The sequence below is a fragment of the Heteronotia binoei genome, chromosome 3, assembly GCF_032191835.1.
Source record: "Heteronotia binoei isolate CCM8104 ecotype False Entrance Well chromosome 3, APGP_CSIRO_Hbin_v1, whole genome shotgun sequence".
In the NCBI taxonomy this organism is placed as follows: Eukaryota; Metazoa; Chordata; class Lepidosauria; order Squamata; family Gekkonidae; genus Heteronotia; species Heteronotia binoei.
Genome location: NC_083225.1, coordinates 70448916 through 70471335, shown reverse-complemented (window position 1 = coordinate 70471335; position 22420 = coordinate 70448916). Strand labels below are relative to the sequence as shown.

At 42.6% G+C, this 22420-nt stretch overlaps 1 protein-coding gene across 4 annotated transcripts in view; it reads left to right on the top strand.

Annotated features, from left to right (window-relative positions):
* The first annotated feature begins 11706 nt into the window (after positions 1 to 11706).
* Positions 11707 to 22420, top strand: part of AP1S2 (adaptor related protein complex 1 subunit sigma 2) — a 39424-nt gene continuing 28710 nt past the window's right edge. For 2 of the 4 annotated variants that reach the window (XM_060234012.1, XM_060234013.1), the window contains exons 1-2: positions 11717 to 12027; positions 21631 to 21809. In XM_060234012.1, coding sequence (XP_060089995.1) covers positions 21631 to 21809 — 179 coding nt within the window. In that variant the 5' untranslated portion in view covers positions 11717 to 12027. Of the gene's footprint in view, positions 12028 to 21630; positions 21810 to 22420 lie in introns of all 4 variants that reach the window. The other 2 variants (XM_060234009.1, XM_060234010.1) reach the window with 2 other exon arrangements.

Sequence of the window (22420 nt, the reverse complement as noted above, 5' to 3'; positions counted from 1 at the left end):
AAGATGCCAAGGTTCACTGAGGACATGACAAAACTTTGGACTGGTCCTGTTTAAGGCTTTTGGATGTTTGCCTCTTTGCTTGCTTTACTCATTGTATCTACTAGCCAGAGTTCAAAGAACTGCTAAATGGTGTCAGGAGTTACCCTTGGTTGCAATGTCAGTGATAAATTACATTCTAGACATTTACAAGAAGTAAATCCCTCTATGTTCAGTAGGATTTCCTCCCAGATAAATAGCCATAGTCACACATAGGAATTAGAGTAATGCAGTTCCCTCTTGCATGATTTAGACTTTGGGTTCTCTTCCAAAATATTTGACTCCAGGCTCCACACTTAAGTTCAGCAATTCAGGCAAAATTCCTTTATTATCAAAGAAGATGAGGTGACCTCGCTTAGCAGTAGTTAACCAGGCAAAAAAAAAAATCAGCAAAAAAATCAAAGGCTTAAAAAGTACAGTAAATCAATAAAATCAGCCAAAACTTATTATAACCCCCAAAGACAGGAGAAAGTCCTGCCATCATCATCATCCTTCCCCCTTTAGCTTTTATCCTCAGGGAAACCTATTAACATGTTGCCACCTCCCTCTATCCAGCTGTTAATTAAGATGACTCAGCTGTGCAGCTCATGGCAAGATGAAAACAAGACAGTTCCTGGAAAGACTTGCAAGATCCATCTTCCTTCCCACCTTTACTCCTCATTTAGTTCTTCAGTCAGGGCCGGTGTGTGGGAGTCGGAGAACTAGGCTATTACCTAGGGCACCAGCTCCCAGTAGGGGCAGGGGCAGGTGCCCCCTCCCCGCCCACAGTGTCCCTGAGCCTCCGGCTCATTTTTTTCTTGGCTCTGAGGGATTGGAGAGCTCCCCCGATTCCTCAAAGCTGAGAAAGAAGGGCTAAGTGATCTGGCCCCGCTCAGCTTTCCTGTGCTGCAGGAAGGTCGAGTGGGGGGGGCATTTGCACGGAGGGCTCCTCAAGAGAAGTCTGCTGTGAAAATGGGGTCATCCAGCCCCACTCAGCTTTCCCATGCCGCAGGAAGGTTGTGCGGCCCCACTTGGCTTTCCTGCACTGCAGGAAGGTCAAGTGGGGGGAGCATTTGACAGAGGGCTCCTCAAGAGAAGCCCACCATGCAAATGGGGCCATCTGGCTCTGCTCGGCTTTTCTGCGCCACAAAAAAGTCAAGTGGGGGTGGTGTTAACATGGAGGGCTCCTGTGCAAATGAGGCCCAATTTGGGCTGGTGCTGGGGGCCCTCCCCCACTGGAGGGGGGCGGGGCCTTGCCTGGGGTGACAAAAACCCAGCGCTGGTCCTGTCTTCAGTGTTGCTGTTTTGGGGGCGTCGGTTTCTTCCTTACACCTCTATAGGAGATTGCCCTTGATCATTCAGAATCTTCAGCAAAATTAGGCATTTCTTAATAGAATCCATTAAAGTGACAATATATAATTCATCCTTTCACAACTGCATTTCCTTCTCATTTGCTTCACAGCTTAATGCAAGATGTCATTTTGACCTTTAGTGCCTTAAACACTGGCCCACAATTTGAAGCTTCTTTAGATCTGTGTTAGCAACATGCCTGATGATAAAAATCAATAGATGAGATTGAACCTGCCATCCTAGGTGAAAGTGTCAGGGAGGGACTTGTGGGAAGACCTTCTCATTTGATGGCCCTGAGGTTGTAGAGCTCTGTCCCCTAAAAGGTGAAATTGGTGCCATCTTTGCAGGTCTTCCAAAGAAATTTGAAGATTTTGTTGTAATAGTAGTTCTGGAAAATATTTTAAGTAGTAGACTGATAAGTTGACAGCAGCACCTCCTCTTTTAACTGACACCTGTTAATTTGTAAGATGTTTTAAACTATTTATTTTTTTATAGTTTTAGTTGTGAGCTGTCTTGAGAACCCTGTCTAGGTCTGAGAGCTAGTTTTAAAACAGCAAATAAATAATAAATATAAATAAACAAATAAATACTGCAGTTCTGTTCCAGATTTGGGCTTTAGAAATGTCACCCCAATGACTATGTCTAAGAAAGTGGCTTGGTTAGGATAGCCCCTGGGACTAGAGTCCTTCATAAGTAAAAATGTTGTGAAGGAATAAATATACAAGTAATATAACCAATTCAGAGGCTTGAACTCTTAGTATACTACAGTAAACTTTAATTTATCATGATACTGGGAGATATTTCAAGAAAAAATGAGGTAAAATGAACGACATGGTTTTAAACATGTAACAAAACAGTTTCCCCCCCTCCCACCCCTTTACCACATATCCTAGTCAACTGACAATGCATCTTAATGACATTCTCATTTACAAGCAGGCAATTGTTCTTGTTTCCACATGACTGCAATGCTTCTCAGTGCCAAAATAAATCAAAATCATTCATTCATGAATCTGTAATAAGGGTCTTAAGTTCAGCTCAGAAAGCAGTCTGCAGGAAAGGATCGTGGGTGCCAAAGGACCACTGCAGTTTTGAAGCACTCTCCTGGCTCTATTCCACTAATAATGAGTTGGTCAAGGTCTAGTGGCACAGGGCAGACTCACGCTGTTGAATAGACAGTATCATTCCCTTAATGGGGCTTGCTAGGCTACATCATATATGTAAATGAAATCAAAGGCCTGAACTTGGTGAAGGCATGTGGGAAAATGAGAGGAACTGCTTTGTACGCTTGAGTTCTTTAAATTCCCCTAACAGCAAGGAAGTCTATCTGCATGAGTCCTCACATTGTGGTCATTTTTCTCCTCAGGAAAGAAGAGTCATGCCTAGCATGCAACTTCCCCTAAGAAAAGGGGAAAGAAAACTATTCTGATAGTTGTATAGCTAATACCAGAAGATGTATTTTTTTTCTATAAAAGCTAACATTTTATTTGAACATGCACCTAGAACAGCTTTATACTGAGTCAGACCACTGATCCATCAAGGTCAGTACTGATGGCTCTGACTCGCAGTGGTATTCCAAGGTCTCAGGTGGAAGTCTTTCAAGCAGCTACTGCATTCCCAATGGTCACATAAATTATTTTGAAAACCTGCTGACTTAAAACAGAACTTCTTGGGAAGGCGATCTGATTAAGATGGATTTCTGGTATTTTAACTGGTATTTATGAGTTCCTTGCCAATTTATTTGCTCTTTCTAAACTGGAATAACTGGAACATACTTCATGGGAAACTTACATCCTACTGTAGCTTTTGGGCTTTGCTAATCATCATATACTCTGCTGATTCTTAAACAGTTTAACAAGATAACTACTACAACTGTGTAATCTCCCAACATTAGTTAACCTAATCTTTTAAATAATAATACATGACAGCAGGCACAGTGCAGCATACAAATGACATCAAGTAAATGATTACAGTGTTTCTAACATTAGAACTGAGCACAGCACTTTCCAGAAGACCCAAATAAGACAAAACTGCATCATGGATGGGAAATACAGACGACAATCTGTTTCGAGGATTTAGATACTCCTTCCTTCAAAGTAGCACTAGCTGTTGCCATTAGTCTTGCACTGGCACCTGACTGGCTTTTTGTTACTGTTGGTATATTCCCCATTTTGCAATTATATTAAATAGGCTATACAAAAAAAGAATACACAGCATGTTTGAAACAACCATTCTAAGTGATAGTTTCTCTGTGGCCTTATCAAATCTATGCAGCCTGGTGCCAAATTCAAATAATAGTAGCTTTGTAGGGAAAGTTTCCCAGGAGCTGGGCCAAATATCTCTTCTGCCCTTGCCAGGGACAGGATGTTGTATTAGCTTCTGTGAGTACAGTTTAAAGAACAAAAAAATGCATCACACACACAAGCCATTAGAAGTGTGTGAACTGGCATGTGAATAGGAGACAAAGTGCCAGACACCTGGTCATCAGCTGCTGTCTTACTCTTTAGAAATGAGCTGTGCTCCATCGCCAAGCTAATGCATACAATTCTATGTTTTCAAAAATGGATTAACATAAGGCAATGCTTGCAAAACAAGCCTTTTTGATTTTACTGATTGTGTGAGCTTTTTGTTACACTGTCAACACCACTTGCATCACATCATGTTTTGTCTTATAAAGGAGAAGTTCCACATCCTTTTTTCCAGCCTCAAGAAAGTGCATGTATGCATTCAGTATTATACATGTTATATTCTGGGGGAAGAGGATTAAAAGTACCAAAGCTTTTTGTTAGTTTGCTCATTATACATATCTTAAATTGATTATTGGTGGATCACAGCTGTTTCATCCAAACTGTAGCTGCAGACCTGCAATTGTTACTGGCTTATTAAGATTAATTTCAGTTCTGTTAATGTTCCTGTTGCCTGTATTGTTATTAGTGCTACAGATGTAAAGAGGTAATATTATCAAGCAAGTAATGGATGTTTCTATACTTTAGACGGTACTGCAATAATATGCCTGAATTTTTAATGATTATAATTACTAAAATTAAAATAATAGAATCATAGAGTTGGAAGGGATCTCCAGGGTCATCTAGTCCAACACCCTGCACAATGCAGGAACTTCACAAATACCTCTCCCACACACTAGGCTGGCCAATCCCCAGGTCCCAGCGTGGGTTCTTCCGCTTTCCCAGGCTCCTTCCCGCCCCCAGAGGACGATGTGCCTTTCCACCTCCGGAGGCTTCAGTCTCCGATTGAAAGGCTTCCTCTTGGGATGGTGTGTCTGTGTTACTTTGAAGAAGTTGGCAGCAACTCGTGAGTAGAGAGGCCAATTCCTCGCTTCAGAGTCACCAGAAAAGGGGCGGGGGAGAGGGAAACATCTGCTGAGCACTTCATTATTCCCTATGTGAAGATCGATTCTCATAGGGCATAATGGGGAATTGATCTGGAGGTTTCGGGGGCTCTGGGGGAGCTGTTTTTTGAGGTAAAGGCACCAAATTTTCAGTATAGTATCTAGTGCCTCTCCCCAAAGTACCCCTCCCCAAGTTTCAAAACGACTGGACCAGGAGGTCCAATTCTATGAGCCCCAAAAGAAGGCGCCCCTATCCTTCATTATTTCCTATGGAAGGGAGACATTTAAAAAGGTGTGCTGTCCCTTTAAATGTGATGGCCAGAACTCCCTTGGAGTTCAATTATGCTTGTCACACCCTTGTTCCTGGCTCCACCCCCAATGTCTCCTGGCTCCACCCCCAAGGTCTCCTGGCTTCACCCCCAAAGTTCCCAGATATTTCTTGAGTTGGACTTGGCAACCCTACCACACACATATATCTGCAGTGACTCCTGCTCCATGCCCAGAAGATGGCAAAAACCTCCAGGTTCCCTGGCCAAACTGCCCTGGAGAAATTGGCGATCAGAATGTTGGTTTAATTTTTTCAGACATATTATTCCACTACCATCTGAGGTATATATACCTATTTAGGTCATAAGGTGATATCATATGAGGCCTCTATTGCACACCTTAGAATTGAGCCACTGATAATTATTATAAGTAAGTAATTTTAATTGGATTTTTCTCAATAGAATTTTACAAGGATATTTATAAATAACATTGGATATTGTCTGCAATGTAATAATAATTTGAAAATTCCTGCCTTTCCCCCTTCCTTTCCAGTGTAATTTTCACTTGATTATATTGATTAATACTTTGTTTTATTATTGCAACATTGCCCTGTATGTATTATTTATGCTTGACCACTGAAGAAAGCCAGTTGGCCAAAACACATCACATAAGGTCTTGTTTGGGAATACTGTACAATATTAACTCTTTCTGAGGATTAAGTAAGGATTCCCCACCAGCTGGGGAAGGGGGGTAGGGTTGCCACATCCAGGTTAGGACACTCCTGAAGATTTGGGGGAGGACAGGGACCTCAATGGGGTACAGTGCCAAGAAGTCCCCCAAAGCATCCATTTTCTCCAGGAGAGCTGATCTCTGTAGTCTGGAGATGAGCTCTAATTCCAGGGGTCCCCAGGCTCCACTTGGAGTCTGGAAGTCTAGAATCAGTTTGGGGACAGTTCTTCCACACATCTGCCCTCCTTTTGCATTTTCACAATGGTGAAGTCAGTTTATTTTCATCTATACATGCCCTCAATTGTGAGGATTTTCAAGGGAGGGTGCTATCATCATTGATGGTATCACTGGTGGCATCACAATATCCCCTTACTTTCTAAATGGCCTCAAAAGCTATCTATCTATCATCTATCTATCAGACCTGAAACCTCTCGTCTTCAGGCATGGGGGAGGAGAGGGTATGGTTCGATGATGATGACAGTCCAATAATGGAAAAGTGCCCTGGAGGTGGATGGGAGTGACTGGGATGAAGAAAATAGCATAAAAGTAGTTTCAAAAGAGCTAGAAAAAAAACTGGGAACAACAATAACAAAAGGCACAAGAACACATGTGAAAATCAGGGGATAAACTGAAGCAGCATGAGTCCAGACCCAATGGGGGGGAAATGTGGAAAAGCCCTCTAGCAGAGAAAGAAAGAAGCTTCAAGTTAGATTACATCTTTATTCCAGTTAACATTTTTGCTCAACTGTTCATCAGATAAGGGTTTATCTCACAGAACTTTAATGGTCGCATTTCTTTTTACTATGATTTTGTGAAAACATAATTGTAGGGCATTTATTGTAAAAATTTTCTAATTAATACATGTTGATTAAACACTGAGGAATATTGCAAACATCACATCAAATAAGAACATAAAAGGTTCTGATCATTATCTTCCAAAATTGTCTTGTAAAAGCTTATAACTATAGAGAGATGAGAAATGAATAATATGATTAGAAAAACTGAATTAGGATCAGCTTTATCAAGCATGACTTGTATATTTTACATTCATGTCATTCTCAAGGATCAGATTTTTTTTTTAAATCTTGAATCTAATTTTGATAGCTACATGGGCAATAACATGACAGGAATTAAACTGTGAAGCAATCTCTTACCATTTCTTGGCCAACCTGGTACTCAGATTCAAATGTTATTATTTATTGCTTAAATTTATATCCTGATATATGTCAGGACTAGGGTTGCCAAGTCCAATTTAAGAAATATCTGGGGACTTTGGGGGTGGAGCCAGGAGACATTGGGGGTGGAGCCAAGAGCAAGGGTGTGACAAACATAATTGAACTTCAAGGGAGTTCTGGCCATCACATTTAAGGGGACTGCACAAATTTTTAAATGCCTTCCTTCCATAGGAAATAATGAAGGATAGGGGCACCTTCTTTTGGGGCTCATAGAATTTGACCCCCTGGTCCAATCTTTTTGAACCTTGGGAGGTATTTTGAGGAGAGGCACTAGATGCTATACTGAAAATTTCAAAAAACAGCCCCCCCCAGCCCCTATCTCAAAAAACAGCCCCCCCCAGAGCCCCCGATACCCGCGGATCAATTCCCCATCATTCCCTATGGGAATCGTTCATGGAGGTGCATGATGGCTCTGGGGGCGGGGCTTCCCCTGCCGGCCAGCTGGCTGGGGGAGGGGGGAAGCCTGTAAAACCGGGGGATCCCCCTCTGGGACCTGGGGATTGGGAAGCCTAGTCAGGACAGATTACAAAGAATATTATGCCATATAACATCAAAAGATGTTCTTGTCTGACATAAGGGATACCAAGAAATACATAATATAATTTTTAATCTTCAATATATTTAAGAATTAACCTTTCCTCTAACATTTTGTTCTTAAAATTCTAAAGCCTTGTGTAGCTATTTCACAGATACTATCACTTTCTGTGAAAAGCCGTGTACTATAAAGTTGTACCAGCACAGGAGCAACACTAAATTTATGTTGACTGATTACAGCAATACAGGTGTTCCAGTTCAAGGTGCCAACTTGCAATGCAGCACCACTGCAAAATCCCTTATGCACAATCCAACTCAGCCAGGAGGCTTATTGAAAGAAAATGGCTTAAAACCAAGTATTGTGACTTACCTTTGTTCTGAGTGTCATATTGCCTACTTCATTTATTTACTTATTTATTATACACTCACTTGTCTCTAAACCACTATTACATACTCTTTAAAAGCCCACAGACAGTCAGAAGCCAATTGCAGGGGATGGATTAATGATCAGGCTTTGCTCTGCTGAGTAAAGCTGCTGCATGGTATCATACCAAGAAAAGTGGTCCTCGCGTTGTTAATGGCTTTACAGACAAGCACCAGCACCTTGAACTGGATGTGGAAACCAATAGGCAACCAATGCAAGGATGAATATAAACAAAGAACCAAAGCTTGTAGAGAAAGAGCTAGGAAATCTAAAACTCAGTATGTGCTTAGGCTACCAAGAGATGCTAAAAACAACAAAAAAGGCTTCTTTTCTTATGTACAAAGTAAGGAAAAGAGCAAAGACATGGTAGGCCCATTGCAAGGACAGGAAATTGAAATAGTAGTAACAGGTGATGAAGAAAGGGCAGAACTGCTCAATTCATACTTTTCCTCAGCCTTCTCTTCTGAGGGAAACTCTTGGAAGAGAAGGCTCAGCATGGCAAAAACAATATATGATGAGGGAAAGGAGCTGCAGCCTAGGATTAGCATAAGGGTAGTACATAAACATCTAGTTTCTTTAAATTAAACTAAGTCCTCAGGGCCAGATGAACTGCATCCAGAGGTACTAAAAGAACTTGCATATGTTGTCCCTGTCTTCAAGAAGGGAAAAAAGGTGGATCTGGGTAACTACTGACCTGTCAGCTTGAAGTCTATACCTGGAAAAGTTTCAGAACAAATAATCAAACAGTCAGTCCTGGAACATTTAGAAAAGATTGCTGTGATTACTAAAAGTCAGCATGTGTTCAAGAACAAGTCATGTCAGACTAACTTGATCGCCTTTTTTGAGAAAGTTGGAACCTTGCTGGATCAGGATGTAGACATTGTTTATCTTGATTTCAGTAAGACTTTTGATAAGGTTTCACATACTTGTTGACAAGTTGGTAAAATGTGGTCTGGATCCTGTTACTGTTAGGTGGATCTGTAACCGGTTGACAGATTACATCCAAAGAGGGCTTGTGAATGGTTCCTCATCCTCTTGGAGAGGAGTAACAAATGGAGTGCCTCAAGGATCTGTCCTAGGACCTGATTTGTTCTACATCTTTATAAATGATTTTGATTAGGGAACAGAGGGAATGCCTACTAAATCTGCAGATATGAAGTTCCTGCATTGTGCAAGGGGTTGGACTAGATGACCCTGGAGGTCCCTTTCAACTCTATGATTCTGTGTTTGCAAAAAGTTGTAATATGGTGCATGTAATCTACACTTATAAAAACTTGCTGCTGCATTTTGCATCAATGATAATTTTGGAGCTGTCTTCCAAAGCCATCCCACTATGTACAGCATACAGTAGTCAATACATTTTGTAATAAAATTGGCCAATAACATATGAAGAAGAATTTGTCAGTATGGACTGTATAGGACCCTTTCCAGCAACTGCCCTGGATCTCAACATTTCAACCTTTTCCACACCGTGCTGTGCTATTATGTCCCTGATGCACTTTTAGGGTTGCCAAGTCCAGGCTGGCAACCATATGCATTATCTGGTCTATGAGTCCATTCCTACATGCCTTTTGCAGCACTTTATATGCAGAATTTGCCATATGTTGTGTTTGCTGCTAAAGTTGTGTAGATTGTTTGATCCTAACTATCATCTTGTAAGTGTAGTGCTATTCCCTGAAGCCACAGTAGGGAAGGTGTTTCCAATTCTTTGGTTCCTGGCTGCTAGGGAGGGTTGCCAGACGCCCCCCCCCCCCAGTGAAGGCAGGGTTTCCCCACTTCCAGTCCCCACTTCACTGCCACCAATCAGCTGGCCAATGGAGGCAAAGGTATGCTGAAAAAGAGGGAGCTCCATCTAATGTGCAGTGACATGTCTACATCACTGCCCAAGTGACCTGCAAAAGTTAGATAATCACATTTGGAACACTGGGGCAATGCTCTAGTATTTGGGCAAAATATGGTAGAAGCCAAATTTGCCACAGAGCTTTGCCCAAATGCCAGAGCATTACTCTGATGTGATGATATCACTTCCAGGTCACGTGGGCAGAGGTGTGGACATGTAGATGTACATCAGATGGGCCTCTCTCCTGCTCCTGATAAGTTCTCCCCTTATCCCCTGCTGGTTGCCAGGAGATTACAGAGTATCTGGCAATGCTACTAGTAAGGAAGGTAATTTCTCTCCCTTTTACTAGCAAGGTTCTGCTGTTACACAGTGAGTGGTGGAAATTAAAAAAAAGGACTGATGTTGTCTCTTATAAAAACCACCAGAGATGTAACTAAGAATTTTTGAATTCTAGGCAGCACCCATAGAACCTAAGTAAATCACTTGCAAGTGGTGAAGAGGCAATTTTTTCCCAGAAAAAGGAAACACAGCACAATGGAGTCCTTGCATTTCAAAGAAGGAAAAAGAGAACACAGAGCACCACACAGATACTTTTTCTGTAAGCTAGCTCTATACATGAACTTCTTCCATACATCAACATATAAATCATGTAATCTGTCAACTGATCTGGCAGCTTTCATGAGAGCTTCTGAGATTTCTGTATCCCCACATGGCTGAATATAGAGATTTTCTTTCATAGGAATGAACTAATATTAATGCAATTACAGTTACAGAACACATACCCTATTGATTTCACTGGCGCATTGTAAACTCCATCATACAATATAAGCCAGTCAGTTGAGGGGAGGGGGGCAAAGGAAGAAGCAATGCATACATCTGCTGATGTATATTCATTCAAAATGATTTATTGTTTTTGGGGTGCATGTGGCATGACAGTAAACTATTATAACTTCCGTGTGTCCATGTTGCTGTCAGTGGGTTTGCACTGCTGATGCCTAGCCCATTTATGAGGAAAAGAAAAAGCCCTTTGCAATTACTGGTTTTGCTCCCAAGTACACTGGCAATGCTCTTCTTTACAATGTTGTCTGTTCAGAAATGGCTAATACCACCCAGGATAAATTTAGAGGTAACCTGTACAATACCTATTCAGTCCACACCTACTTGGATGTCTCTTGAGGACAATAGGGTTTATTTAAAGAAGTGAGATCTAGCCAACAAAAACATATTCTGAAATATCACTTTGTTAATCTTCAAAGTTTCACTTAACTCTTGTATATTTATTGCCCCAAACGACATGTTTCTCTGGAAACATTCTCAACTAAGTGAGCACATGACAGACCCTACTATGGGGACTGCTTCTTTCCCCACCCCCACCCCTTTATCTTGCTTGTTCTCCTGACTGATAACTACACAACTGTGAGAGTCAAGGTGCAGGAAAAAAAAAAAAACTGCCAACAGTGGGTATTTGATTTTATTAGAGTTGGATCCACTGAGTTCATGCGCCAATCTCCAGTGTTCTAGACAGCTGTTTACCTTAGATTTCGTATGGATGTTGCTTGTTGCATGAATCATTATAACGCAGTAACCCAATCAGTTTTCCCAAAGAGAAAAAGCGACAAATAATAGAACCTAGTTTAACGATGACATGCAGGAGTATTGATCCCCCCTCCCCCGCTACACCGCACTGCGCGTGCGCACTCTATCCGATGCTGTCTAGGTGTCATAGACTGGTTTGTGCCTGCATGGACAAGAGGAGGGGGTCTTCTGATTGGCTGCACTTGATTCCTCTTGAGCTGCTGGTTGGTTAAATGGAAAACGTTATGTTTATTTGGCCCCCTGATTGGTCCTTGTCTCTCTCATGCCAACCCGCTGTGCTGGGATTGTTGTTGCCTGCAGCGGTTACTAGCCTTTACTCGCTCTCTCGCACCTCTCCGTCGCAACGATTGGCTGACCGAGAAATCCTTCCCCCTCCTCCTCCCGGGTGTACTGGCCTGTTACAGGGAGCGAATGAAGTTTTGCGGTTGAAAAGAAGTGGGTCCATCCCCTCTCCTCCTTCCTTGGCCACGCCCCCACCCCTGTTCCGTTGGACTACTGGCCGTGAGCCACCCCCCTCTTTCCTTCAGTTGCTCCGGTGACAGGCAGGTTGGGGGAGAAGGAAGGAAAGAGAGAGGGTAGCTTTCTTCGTCCAGTTGGGGAGTGCTGAGATTTCCTCCCTTGCTTCATAACTGCCTTAAATTTCCCCCTCCCTTGCTTCTGTGCACGCGCCTCCAACGGTTTCCGAGTAACGGTAAGTGATGCGGCTGGCGCGCGGCGCATATAGCTGTGAGAGGCGCCTCTTGATTGACGGGAACCTCTCGCGTGCTGAAGGGCGGGGTCGCTGAGAAGGGGCGGCTCGGAGAACCGGCTGGGTCTCCTGCCCCTGCCTTCTCCTGTCGCGCGTTCGTTCGTCTGTGTTCTCCTCCCACAGATAATACCGGTCTGCCGGGAACTCTGTTCAGGAGTCTGCCCCCTGACGGTTTGAGGGATGGTTGTACTGAATGAGTTGAGAAGAAGGGGGTATGCAGAACAAAACAAAAGAACTCGAACCAGTTCTCCCCCTTTCAAAACAGGCCCCGTTTTTCTCGGCTGGCCGCCGGTGACCACCGCAGCCCTGAGAGCCTACGGAATAGTGAAAGAAAGAGAACCTTATGTTTAGCCCGGCCCGACGCTAGGGCCTCAGGCACCCCAGGTCGGCACCTGCCCCACGGCCCCCTGTCTGCCGCCGCAGCCCTGCCCGCGAGGAGGGCAGGCGTGGAGGTCTAGCGGGGGAGGACTGGGCCGGCTCTGGGCGATGCGCGACCGTGCAGTCTGCTCTTGGAGGTGCTCGGAGGCTGCACTTAGGGCAGTCTCGCAGCGCCTCCGCGAGTACACTGTGCAGCCCCTGTGCAGCCTTCTGGGGCAGACCCGAGAAGGATGAGTAGGGGCTGTGGCCGAGCCACGCTGACTATGTGCCCGGCTGCTCTTGCCTTGAAGGCGAGAGCAGCCGGTCCGTCTTCCCTTGCAAGGGGAGCCAGCTATGAAGAGAAAGTGCTGCGCCCAGCTACTCTCACTTTCAAGGTGAGAGCAGCCGGGTGGGGCGCATTGTCTTCTGAGCCAGCTTCACTTGCACTGGAAGCCGGGCTCAGAGGAGAGCACATGCCGATGCACTGTCCCACTGCTCTCGGCTGCGACCAGGAAGCTGAGAACGGCAGGGTGGAGGGAGAGAGCACTTAGTGGTGCCCCTGTAGGCAAGGTGGCACACTAGGCAGCAGCCTACCTCACCTACTCTCACATGCTGGCCATGTGTTTGGCTTTTCTTATTCCATCCAGGCCTTGTGCTAGGACCTCAGGCGCCCCAGGCCAGCACCTGACCCCATGCCCCCCCCCCACCTGCGCCTGCCCTGCTGCCACATCCCTGCCCGCAGGGAGGGCGGACACAGTGGCACAGCAGGGGAGGGCAAGGTGAGCTCTGGGTGAGCCGTGCCTGCACTTTTGGAAGGAATCCAAGACTGCCATTCTCGGAGTGCCTCTGAGAGTGCACGTGCAGGTGTTCTCCTCTGAGCTTAGCTTCCCTTGCAAGGGATGCCAGGCTTGGTGGAGAATTGTGTTCTCCCACAGATAATGCCCTGCCCTGCCTTTGAAGGCGAAAGCAACCAGGTGGGGCTGGGTACACTCTTCCAGCTGCTCTCACGTTGAAGGCAAGAGCAGCAGGGCCTGGCATGTTATTCTCCTCCAAGCTCACCAAGCTCAGAGGAAAAGAACACACCAACACACTGTCCAGCTGCTCTTAGCTTCCAGGGTGACTTAGAAAGCTAAGAGCAGTGGGGCAGGAGGGAGGGGGCAGCCAGCAGTTTCCTGTAGGCGACGGGGTGCCCCAGGCTGCCACCTACCTCACCTACTCCCACACACCAGCCATGATTTCCGTTCTTCTACATATCCCTGTTTTTCTGTTAGGGTTGCATAGTTTGTAGTGGACTCTGTTCTCTTTCCTTGGTAACTGAATATGTGGAATTGAATCTATAATTTTTTATTGGATGGGATGAGTGGGGGACAAATCTGTCATAATCCACTTTTTAGTCACTCTGTCCTCTGCTACTCTCAGAGAGGATAGTCAGCAGGTCTCCATCTCCTGTTCTCCAGTGTATCGTTGAGTGGTGAAGCGCCTTTGAATATGGAATAAAAGGGTTTGATTTTACATAGGATGCAAACGCTTATGTTTAGGTAAATATCTTAACATTTAAGGTACTATAAAGCTCCCTTGTTCTTGTTGCAGTGGGCTAACTCTGTTACCCTGCTGGATGGTGCATTTTGAGAGACACATCAGGATGAGGGAAACCAGAGGCCATTATCTGAACATGGGCACTTCAGTTTCTGAAACAGTTATTGGGCAAATGGGAGGACTCACATTTTCCACAAAGAATATTCATTTGTGAAGAAAAGATATGCATTTTGTTCATATTCCTGGACTTTTTGTCACTAGTGACCAGCACCTATTGTTGTAGGATAGCTCGTTGACTCATTGGCTGGATTCCTAACCACCATGTTGGGACTAGTGAAATTAAAAAGTAGCTCTAGACTCTCCCTTGCTCTGATCCTGAAACATTTGGAAGAACTTTTTTTCTTACCACCCTCAGCTTCCCTTAACAAGTGGGTTTTCTGGTTGCTTTATTCTTTTTCCTTTATGATAAACAGAGAAGGTAAACATCAGTAACATCAGTTCGAGAAATGTGTGGTGTTAGATGACCATATTTATTTATCTTGACTGTTCTAGCTCCAAAATAACTTTTTTTTATTATTATGACAAATTCAAGAGTGGTAGCTGTGTTAGTTTGTTGCAGTATAAATGAAAAGGAGTTCTGTAGCATCCTAAAGACAGATTTCTTGTTAGGTAAGTTTTCATGGGCAATAAATCTGTTAGTCTTTAAGATACTGTAGATTACTTTTTTGTTTTTCTAACTGTTTTTCAAGGTGGGGGAGGGGGGGAACAGTGCCTTTTAACATCCTTGTGTGTATTTCTCTAGACTGTAGAGTTTTCCAGTGAAATTTCGGTGAAAGATAATCACAGTTGATGATCTCAGACTTGCTGTTTGATAATAGCATAGGAAAAAGAGAAGAAGTCTGATACTCTGAAAATTGCCTGTGAAATATGTACATTTGTGAAAAAGCTTTGTCTACATGCCTTGTGTATAAGATGACTAATTATGCAAATCTTCCCTAGACTGAATCCTGACCATACAAAAGTTCTTTAGGTTAGTTGAAAGGCAGACCTAGGACTGTCTTGGATGGGGTTATACTCCCCTTGAAAAGTGAAGTTTGCATCTTGGGAGTGATGCTTGATACAGTGATCACTTAGAAACCAGGTGGCAGCTGTGGCTTGGACTGTGTTTGCCCAGCTCCAGCTCTTGCATCAAGCTCTTGCATCAACTCCGTCTGTTTCTGAGTCAGACAGCTCTAGTCCTAGTGATCCATGCCTTAGTTTCATCTAGACTGGACTACTGCAATGCACTCTAATTGGGGCTGCCCTTGAAGAGTGTTTGGAAGCTGCAGCTAGTACAAATGCTGCAACTAGGCTGCTGGTCAGGGTCATATTTTGTCGGTATATATCCCTGATACTACTACAGCAATTGCATTGGTTATGGATCTACTTCTGAGCCCAGTTCAAGGGGTTGATTTTGTCCTTTAAAACCCTACATAGTGTAGGATGGATGTGTATGAAAGACTGTCTTTTCCTCTACTTCTTGCCTAGGAGTTAAGATCCCAGGGAGATGGCCACCTGACTGTTCCACCAATTAAAGATGGTCATTTGGTGGGTACACAAGAGAGAGCCTTTTCTGTGACCCCACAATTATGGAACAGTTTCCACAAGGAGGTGTGCTTGGCTCCTCACTGTCAATCTAAAGGAGGCAATTGAAAACAGTTTTAGCTAGGACTGCATTTTGAACATAAGAGAAGCCATTTGGATCAGGCCAGTGGCCCATCCACTTCAACATTCTGTCACACAGTGGCCAAAAAACAACAACACAAGTACCATCAGGAGGTCCACCAGTGGGGCCAGGACTACTAGAAGCCCTCCCACTGTGCCCCCCAAGCACCAAGATTTTGATTGATTTAGCTTTTATTATTGGCAGTCCTAATTGGTTTTTAATCTGACTTTTAATTTTATTTTATTTAATGAATTTATATTCCGCCCTTTCTCATAATGGGTTCAGGGTGGATCATAGCATAAATAAGGCAATAAAACCTACAATTCAGATTTAAAACAGTACAATAAAACCAAAACAGTAGAATGATAAAACAAAATAAGGTGCTTATAATTATTCACGGGTGTTATAATTATTTTTATAGTGATTTTCATAATGGTTTATTTATATTGTAAATCACTGAGTTCTGCAAGGAAGAAGGGCAACTAACAAATGTTTTAAAGAGAGAGTGACAAATTACAGACCATTCATTGCTTCTATGTCTTTACAAAACCTTTATGTCGTTGGGTTTAACTGTTTATCATAATCCTGGGATGAACTGAAATTAATTGGTTTTTTCTCCTGTTGCTGAATATGAAGAATATGGTGCATTCCTACTCTGTGATGCATCCTGTATCATTTTTGTTATTACCTGTTAGCATAGAGTTAACACGAGAATATTTTGGAGAGGGCAGCTGAAAGAAAATTATTCATGACAGTAACCTGAGGGAAGAAATGTTCGTGCATTTGTTGCTTGATTAATCAATGGCTGGAATGAAAAATTCACTGAATAGATCTGCTACTGTTGCAGTTTTACACATCCTCTAAATTTTCCAAAATAGTTTCAAATTGTTACAGAGGACAGAGTTCTGAGTTCTGGTTTCACCTTTGCTGTGTAGCAGGTGTTTTCCAAATTAATAGTGACACTTCCTGATTCAAGCAAAAAACAAACGAACACATTTGCTGTGTCTTTTTTCATAGCTTCATACTTAAGAGACAAAATATGTGTGTTCTAATAAGAAAAGACTTCTAAGAATAGTCCAAGCAGAAGTGTGGCTATCTGCTGATATAGGGCAGATAGGGGTCTATACACAGCAAAATATGAGGTAGTCTGAGTTCTTGAAGCGTGCCTTCAGACAGCACTGGATTAACAAACCGAGCTATGACAATAGCTATTCCATTTTATTTATTATTATTTATTTAAAACATTTTTATTTTGCCATCCACCTGATAAGGAGGTCCCCAAGGCAGAATATATAATGCATTAGAGAAATTAAAAACAACATTATAGTTATAAAATAATTCAATAAAACACATTAAAAGTGACAACATAAAAGGGAATAAGGCTAATAATGGTTATTTGGAGGATATATTAAACAAAAGTCTTTACCTGTTGGCAGAAGACATTGTCAGAGGGAGTCAGATGAATGGGAGATGGTGGTTCTTAAGGCATGCTGGTCCCAGGCCATACCAGGATTTAAAGGTCAATACTAGCACCTTGAATTGATCTAGGAAGCAAATTCGATGTCAGCATAGATAGAACATATGGTCCCATGACCCATTCCAACACTCTGACCATAGCATTCTGTACCAGCTGCAGCTTCCAGACCGTCTTCCGAGGACAGCCTCATGTAGAGTGCATTGTGGCAATCTAATCGATATGTTATCAGGGCATGTACTACAGTGTCAAGACTTTTTCTCTCCAGGAAGGGCCACAGCTGGCTTACCAGCTGAAGCTGGTGAAAGGCACTGCTACCACCTGTTTCTCCAACAGGAAGTCAGGTCCAGCAGCTCCCCAAGCTGCAAACCTGCTGTTTTAGAGGGAGTCCCATCTAGAACAGAGGGATGGCTCATTTTCTGGGTCAAACCTTCCCTCCACCAGTAGTACTTCCATTTTGTCAGAATTATATTTCAGTTTATTAGCCCTCATCCATTCCAAAACTGCCTCCAGGCACCTGTTCACAGTTTTCACAGCCTCCCTGTGTTCTGCTGGTAGAACAAAATGGAGCTGAGTGTCATCTGTATATTGGTGGCAATTCAGCCCAAATTTCTGGATGACCTCTTCCAGCAACTTTACTAAGATATTTTAAAGTATGGGGGACAAGATGGAATCTTGGGGAACCCTGTGAAGAAATGCATTTTCTTTTGGGGAGGTTTGAAATGAACAAAACCTTCACTCTGAGTTCTAAAAGTTTGTTTTTCCTCTCTGGGCAGAGAACAGGCAAGAAAGGGAGAAGTCAGTTCAATTGCTTTCCAGGCGTACCTCAGCCCACTCATACAAATGCTAGTAGATCCAGCAGGAGGGATAATTTATGGGTCATGCTCTCCCTCTTCTCCAAGCAGGCAAGAGAGGTTTGGAGGACATCATGCTATAAAGGCTCCAGGAATAATCTCCATGAAGGATTTTTAAAAAGTTTTTATTGAGAAAATGAAAAGAAAAATAAGGAAATACATACATAAACTAGAAGGCTACCAATTTTCTCTACGACAAATATAAATTTGATTACAGAATAAAGAACTCTATTTTTTTTGTATCTTAATACTTTAATCATCAAAACTACAAACCATCAACTCATTATTGTCTTTTTCTGCAAAGAGTCTATAAGAGGTTTACAATCTGTAATAAATGAACTAATTTCTGGAGACAGGCCTCCCCGCTTCCCTTCCAAGTTATGAGGCTCTTTTTAAAATAGTGTGTCCAAGATGGTGGAGGTCCGTGTGGTACAGAGAACCACTAACAGCATTGAAAGTTAAAGTATTTATTAAAGAGAAAATTCTCTTTTTACATGTACTTCTGAAGCTTCCTTGACCTGGCCTGACCAGGTCAGTAGGAGGGGAAAGGGAGATGATAAAAACTCCTTGAAGCAGGAAGGAGGTCTCTTTCATACTAGGTCCATCAGAGGAGACAGAACTCTTAACTGAAGTCTGAAGAAGGTAGCCATTGATCACATGCTGGCCTACAGAGCTGGAGAAAGCTGCAAGGTTATGAGGACACTGAAGAGATTTGTAAGTTCTAATCAAAAGGAACCTATCCTATATTTTAACATGTGATAGGGCATGCAAGAGAGAGGAACAGAGGAATTGCGTTTTACCTCTTTCTTTTGAATCCTTGGTGTTATGCTAAAAGTATGCTTGTGAACATTTTCTCTTTAATAAATACTTTAACTTTTAATGCTGTTAGTGGTTCTCTGTACCACAAAGACCTTCACCATCTTGGACACACTATTTTAAAAAGAGCTTCATAACTTGGAAGGGAAGCGGAGAGGCCTCATCCTTCCAGCAGGCAATTCTTTCAAAGGTCAGGTGATAGTGGTAGGTTACTGGAGGGAAAGAAAAGCCTCTCCGGGTGTTGGGAAATCCTTGGAGGGCTGGGTGGAATAGAGCCTGCAGGCTGAAGCAGGCCCGTTCTGCCACAAACCCTGTAGGCCAGAAGTCAAGGGGAAAGCAGCAGCACTACACTCTAAAATCTGCGTAGAAGGAAAAAGTCTCTTCACTTGTGGAGATATGCCCTTTTCCTTATATCTCTGTGAGGGTAGATACTAGAGACAAAAAGAAAGCTAGAATTTTGGAGAACCTACTTAATCTGTTGTTACAACAGTCCAGCAATCTATCGATATTCTAGTGCCATTTTAAAGGAAAATGCATCACTTATCTTCACATGAGGGAAAGAATGGTTTGACCATGATAGCCATCATGGAAATGCTGTATGTCAGGGGTGGCCAACGGTAGCTCTCCAGATTTTTTTTGCCTACAACTCCCATCAGCCCCAGCCAGCATGGCCAATGGCTGGGGCTGATGGGAGTTGTAGGCAAAAACATCTGGAGAGCTACCGTTGGCCACCCCTGCTGTATGTAACGATGACTGTGAATAATCTAAATTTGAGTGTGTTAATTTTAGAGTTCTTGACTGCTTTTAACTTGTGCTGTAATTTTAGTGGCCAATGGCTTTATGCAATAAATTTTACTGAAACTTACCATGACAGTCTAATCTTCTAATAGTGGGGTAGGGGTGGGACAAAGAAGACCAACAGAAAAATATTGGGAGTAAAAGTGGCTTCAAAACAACTGGGAAAAAATCCAGGGGTGGGGGGACCTAAATCAAGAATTGAAAACAGAAATCACAAAAATGCATGCGGAAATGAGGGATAAATGGAAGCAGTATGGGGCCAGAACTGATTGAAAAGCCCCACTTCCACAAACTCAAGCAGGGAGAGAGTTGGGCAGCAGGCATGTGGTACCCCAATAGAATTCCAATCCTGTTTCACACTCCCAGCACTAGATAACACTCTCAGTCCTGGCAGAGTCCTGGACGGTTTCAAACCAGGGGGATAGAATCAAATAGACTACAGCAATACCACCTTCCCGCTTACCAAGCCTATGCTAATACTTCACTAAGTACCTTGGGGGCATAGTTGGGAGAAGTTAACTTCTCTCCCCCCCCTTCCACAGCTAGGTCTCAGTGATATATGCATGCAAGTCAATTCTCTCATCCAGAATTAAATCCTGAATCACTGCCCCTTTGCCTGTAACTGACCTGCCATTTAAAAACAAGATATCATAGCTTAGTGGGATGTTGATATGTTCACCAGCATCACCCTGGCTAAAAGAACCAGATGGGGCAACAGTACACAAGTCTCTGGCCTTACCTGGCCTATTCTCCTCCCATCACCATATCTCCCTCTATTAAAACTGAATTGATCATGCCATCCTCTCCCCATTCTGCTTCCTCCCCCAGATGTATCAACAGCCAGCAGATGAGACAAAGACAGACAACCAGTCTTAAAAAACAAACAGTTTGTAAGGGTGGCATATGTTAAATTTTTACATGTAACAATACACTTTTAAAAAACTTTCTTAGGCTACTTTTGTTGATCTTAAGAAAGGATCATAATTGCAGTCTCAGTTCTCCGTTGTGGCCTATAGTGTCCTTTATCAGCTTTCATTGATATGGCATCTAAGACTGTTCCTCAAAACGTGTGATCTGGCCAAAGTGACCCATGTTGTGATCCAGTACTCCAGGTTAGATTACTGTAATGTGTTGTACATGGGGCTGCCTTTAAAAACTGTCTGGAAACTTCAGTGGGTCCAAAATGTGGCAATCAAGCGACCATCAGGGTCTAGATACAGGGCATCATGTTCTGTTGAAATATGTCTGTGTGCTTTTGTGCACAATTCAAAGTGTTAATAAGGACCAAAACAGTTTGGGGACCAGGATACTTGAAGGACCAACTCCTCCTATATTGTCCAGCTTCTCAGATGAAGTCCTGCTGTCAAGCCTTGCTCTGTGGGCTCCTGTCTGCAGAGTGGTGGGGAGTGGTGTGGTGACAAAAGACAGGACTCCTTTAGTGGTGACTCCTTTAGTAGAATGCCCTCTTTCAAAGCTTTTCTGGTGTCTACTAAAGTCTCTTTTAGGCACGGGATCAAATTTTTGTTTTTACCCAGGTTTTTACTTAGGGGTTTGATCTTTTAAATTGTTTCTACATTGTGCTTTCTGAGGACTGTTTTGAGGGTCATTTATACCTTATGCTTTTCAGCTATTGTTGGCTGGGTTTTAACTGTTGATAATTTTAGTGATTTCATCTTATTTTATTTTTGAACTGTCTCAAGAAGGCCTCTGAAGAGGTGACAAATAAATGTTTTCAATAAATAAATGAGGGAGTTGTTATTTGATATCCATTGGTACAAAGTCAATTTATAATAAGATGCCTGGGGTGGGGAGGCTGAATGTTGTTTTCCTCAGTTGCATTGTGTTGCAGAATTTTCAGGTTGAAACAAATCTTAGCCTTGAGCTTGTGAGACGTTTAGGAATCTCCCTTTCCTGATATTCATTGTTCTTTATTATCAAGGGGTACCTCACCATACTTTATGTAGTTGAAAGACTGATGTTAACTATGGTTTTATTTAATTCAACAGATGCAGTTTATGTTGCTTTTTAGTCGTCAGGGGAAGCTGAGACTTCAGAAGTGGTATGTCCCATTGTCTGACAAAGAAAAGAAGAAAATCACAAGGGAACTTGTTCAAACTGTCTTAGCCCGTAAACCGAAAATGTGCAGCTTTCTTGAGTGGAGAGACCTGAAGATTGTCTACAAAAGGTTATTTTGCCTCTGTAAACTTACAAGTTACAATGAAAGATAGATTATACTATTTAAATGCTTTCTTTACTGTGGGGAGGGGGGGGAACATGTCTGTGATTTCCCTGAATGGCAATTTGGTAATGTTGTAGGTGCTATTCAGTTCTATAATACTGTTTTTTTCACTTCAAAATGTGATGAAGAAAAGGTGAGATTTTCCCGCCAAATAGTTCTAATCTGTATCCAGATGTTCACAATAAATTAAACAGACTGATGACGATGTATATTTTAGAGGCATGCTCAAATGTGGAATCTTGATCTGGTTCAGATTATGTTAACTAGAATTAAATCTTGTATATGAAAAACATCTACAGGTACAGCACTTTATTCTTCTAGCACTGAAGTCTTGAAGAGCTGTTAAGTACCTTGAAGAGCTGTTAAGTATTTATAAAAGACTCTTGTAGCTGAATGAATGAATACTTTTCTTGTTAACTGCAGTAAAATTATCTGTACACTTAATAACAAGATTAAGTATTACTTTGCCCATTTGTAAAACTCTCTGAAGGTTGAAAGTGGCTACTAAAATTTGTTTATTACCTAGAATCAGGCCTATAGCTATGAGGGAGTGCTGT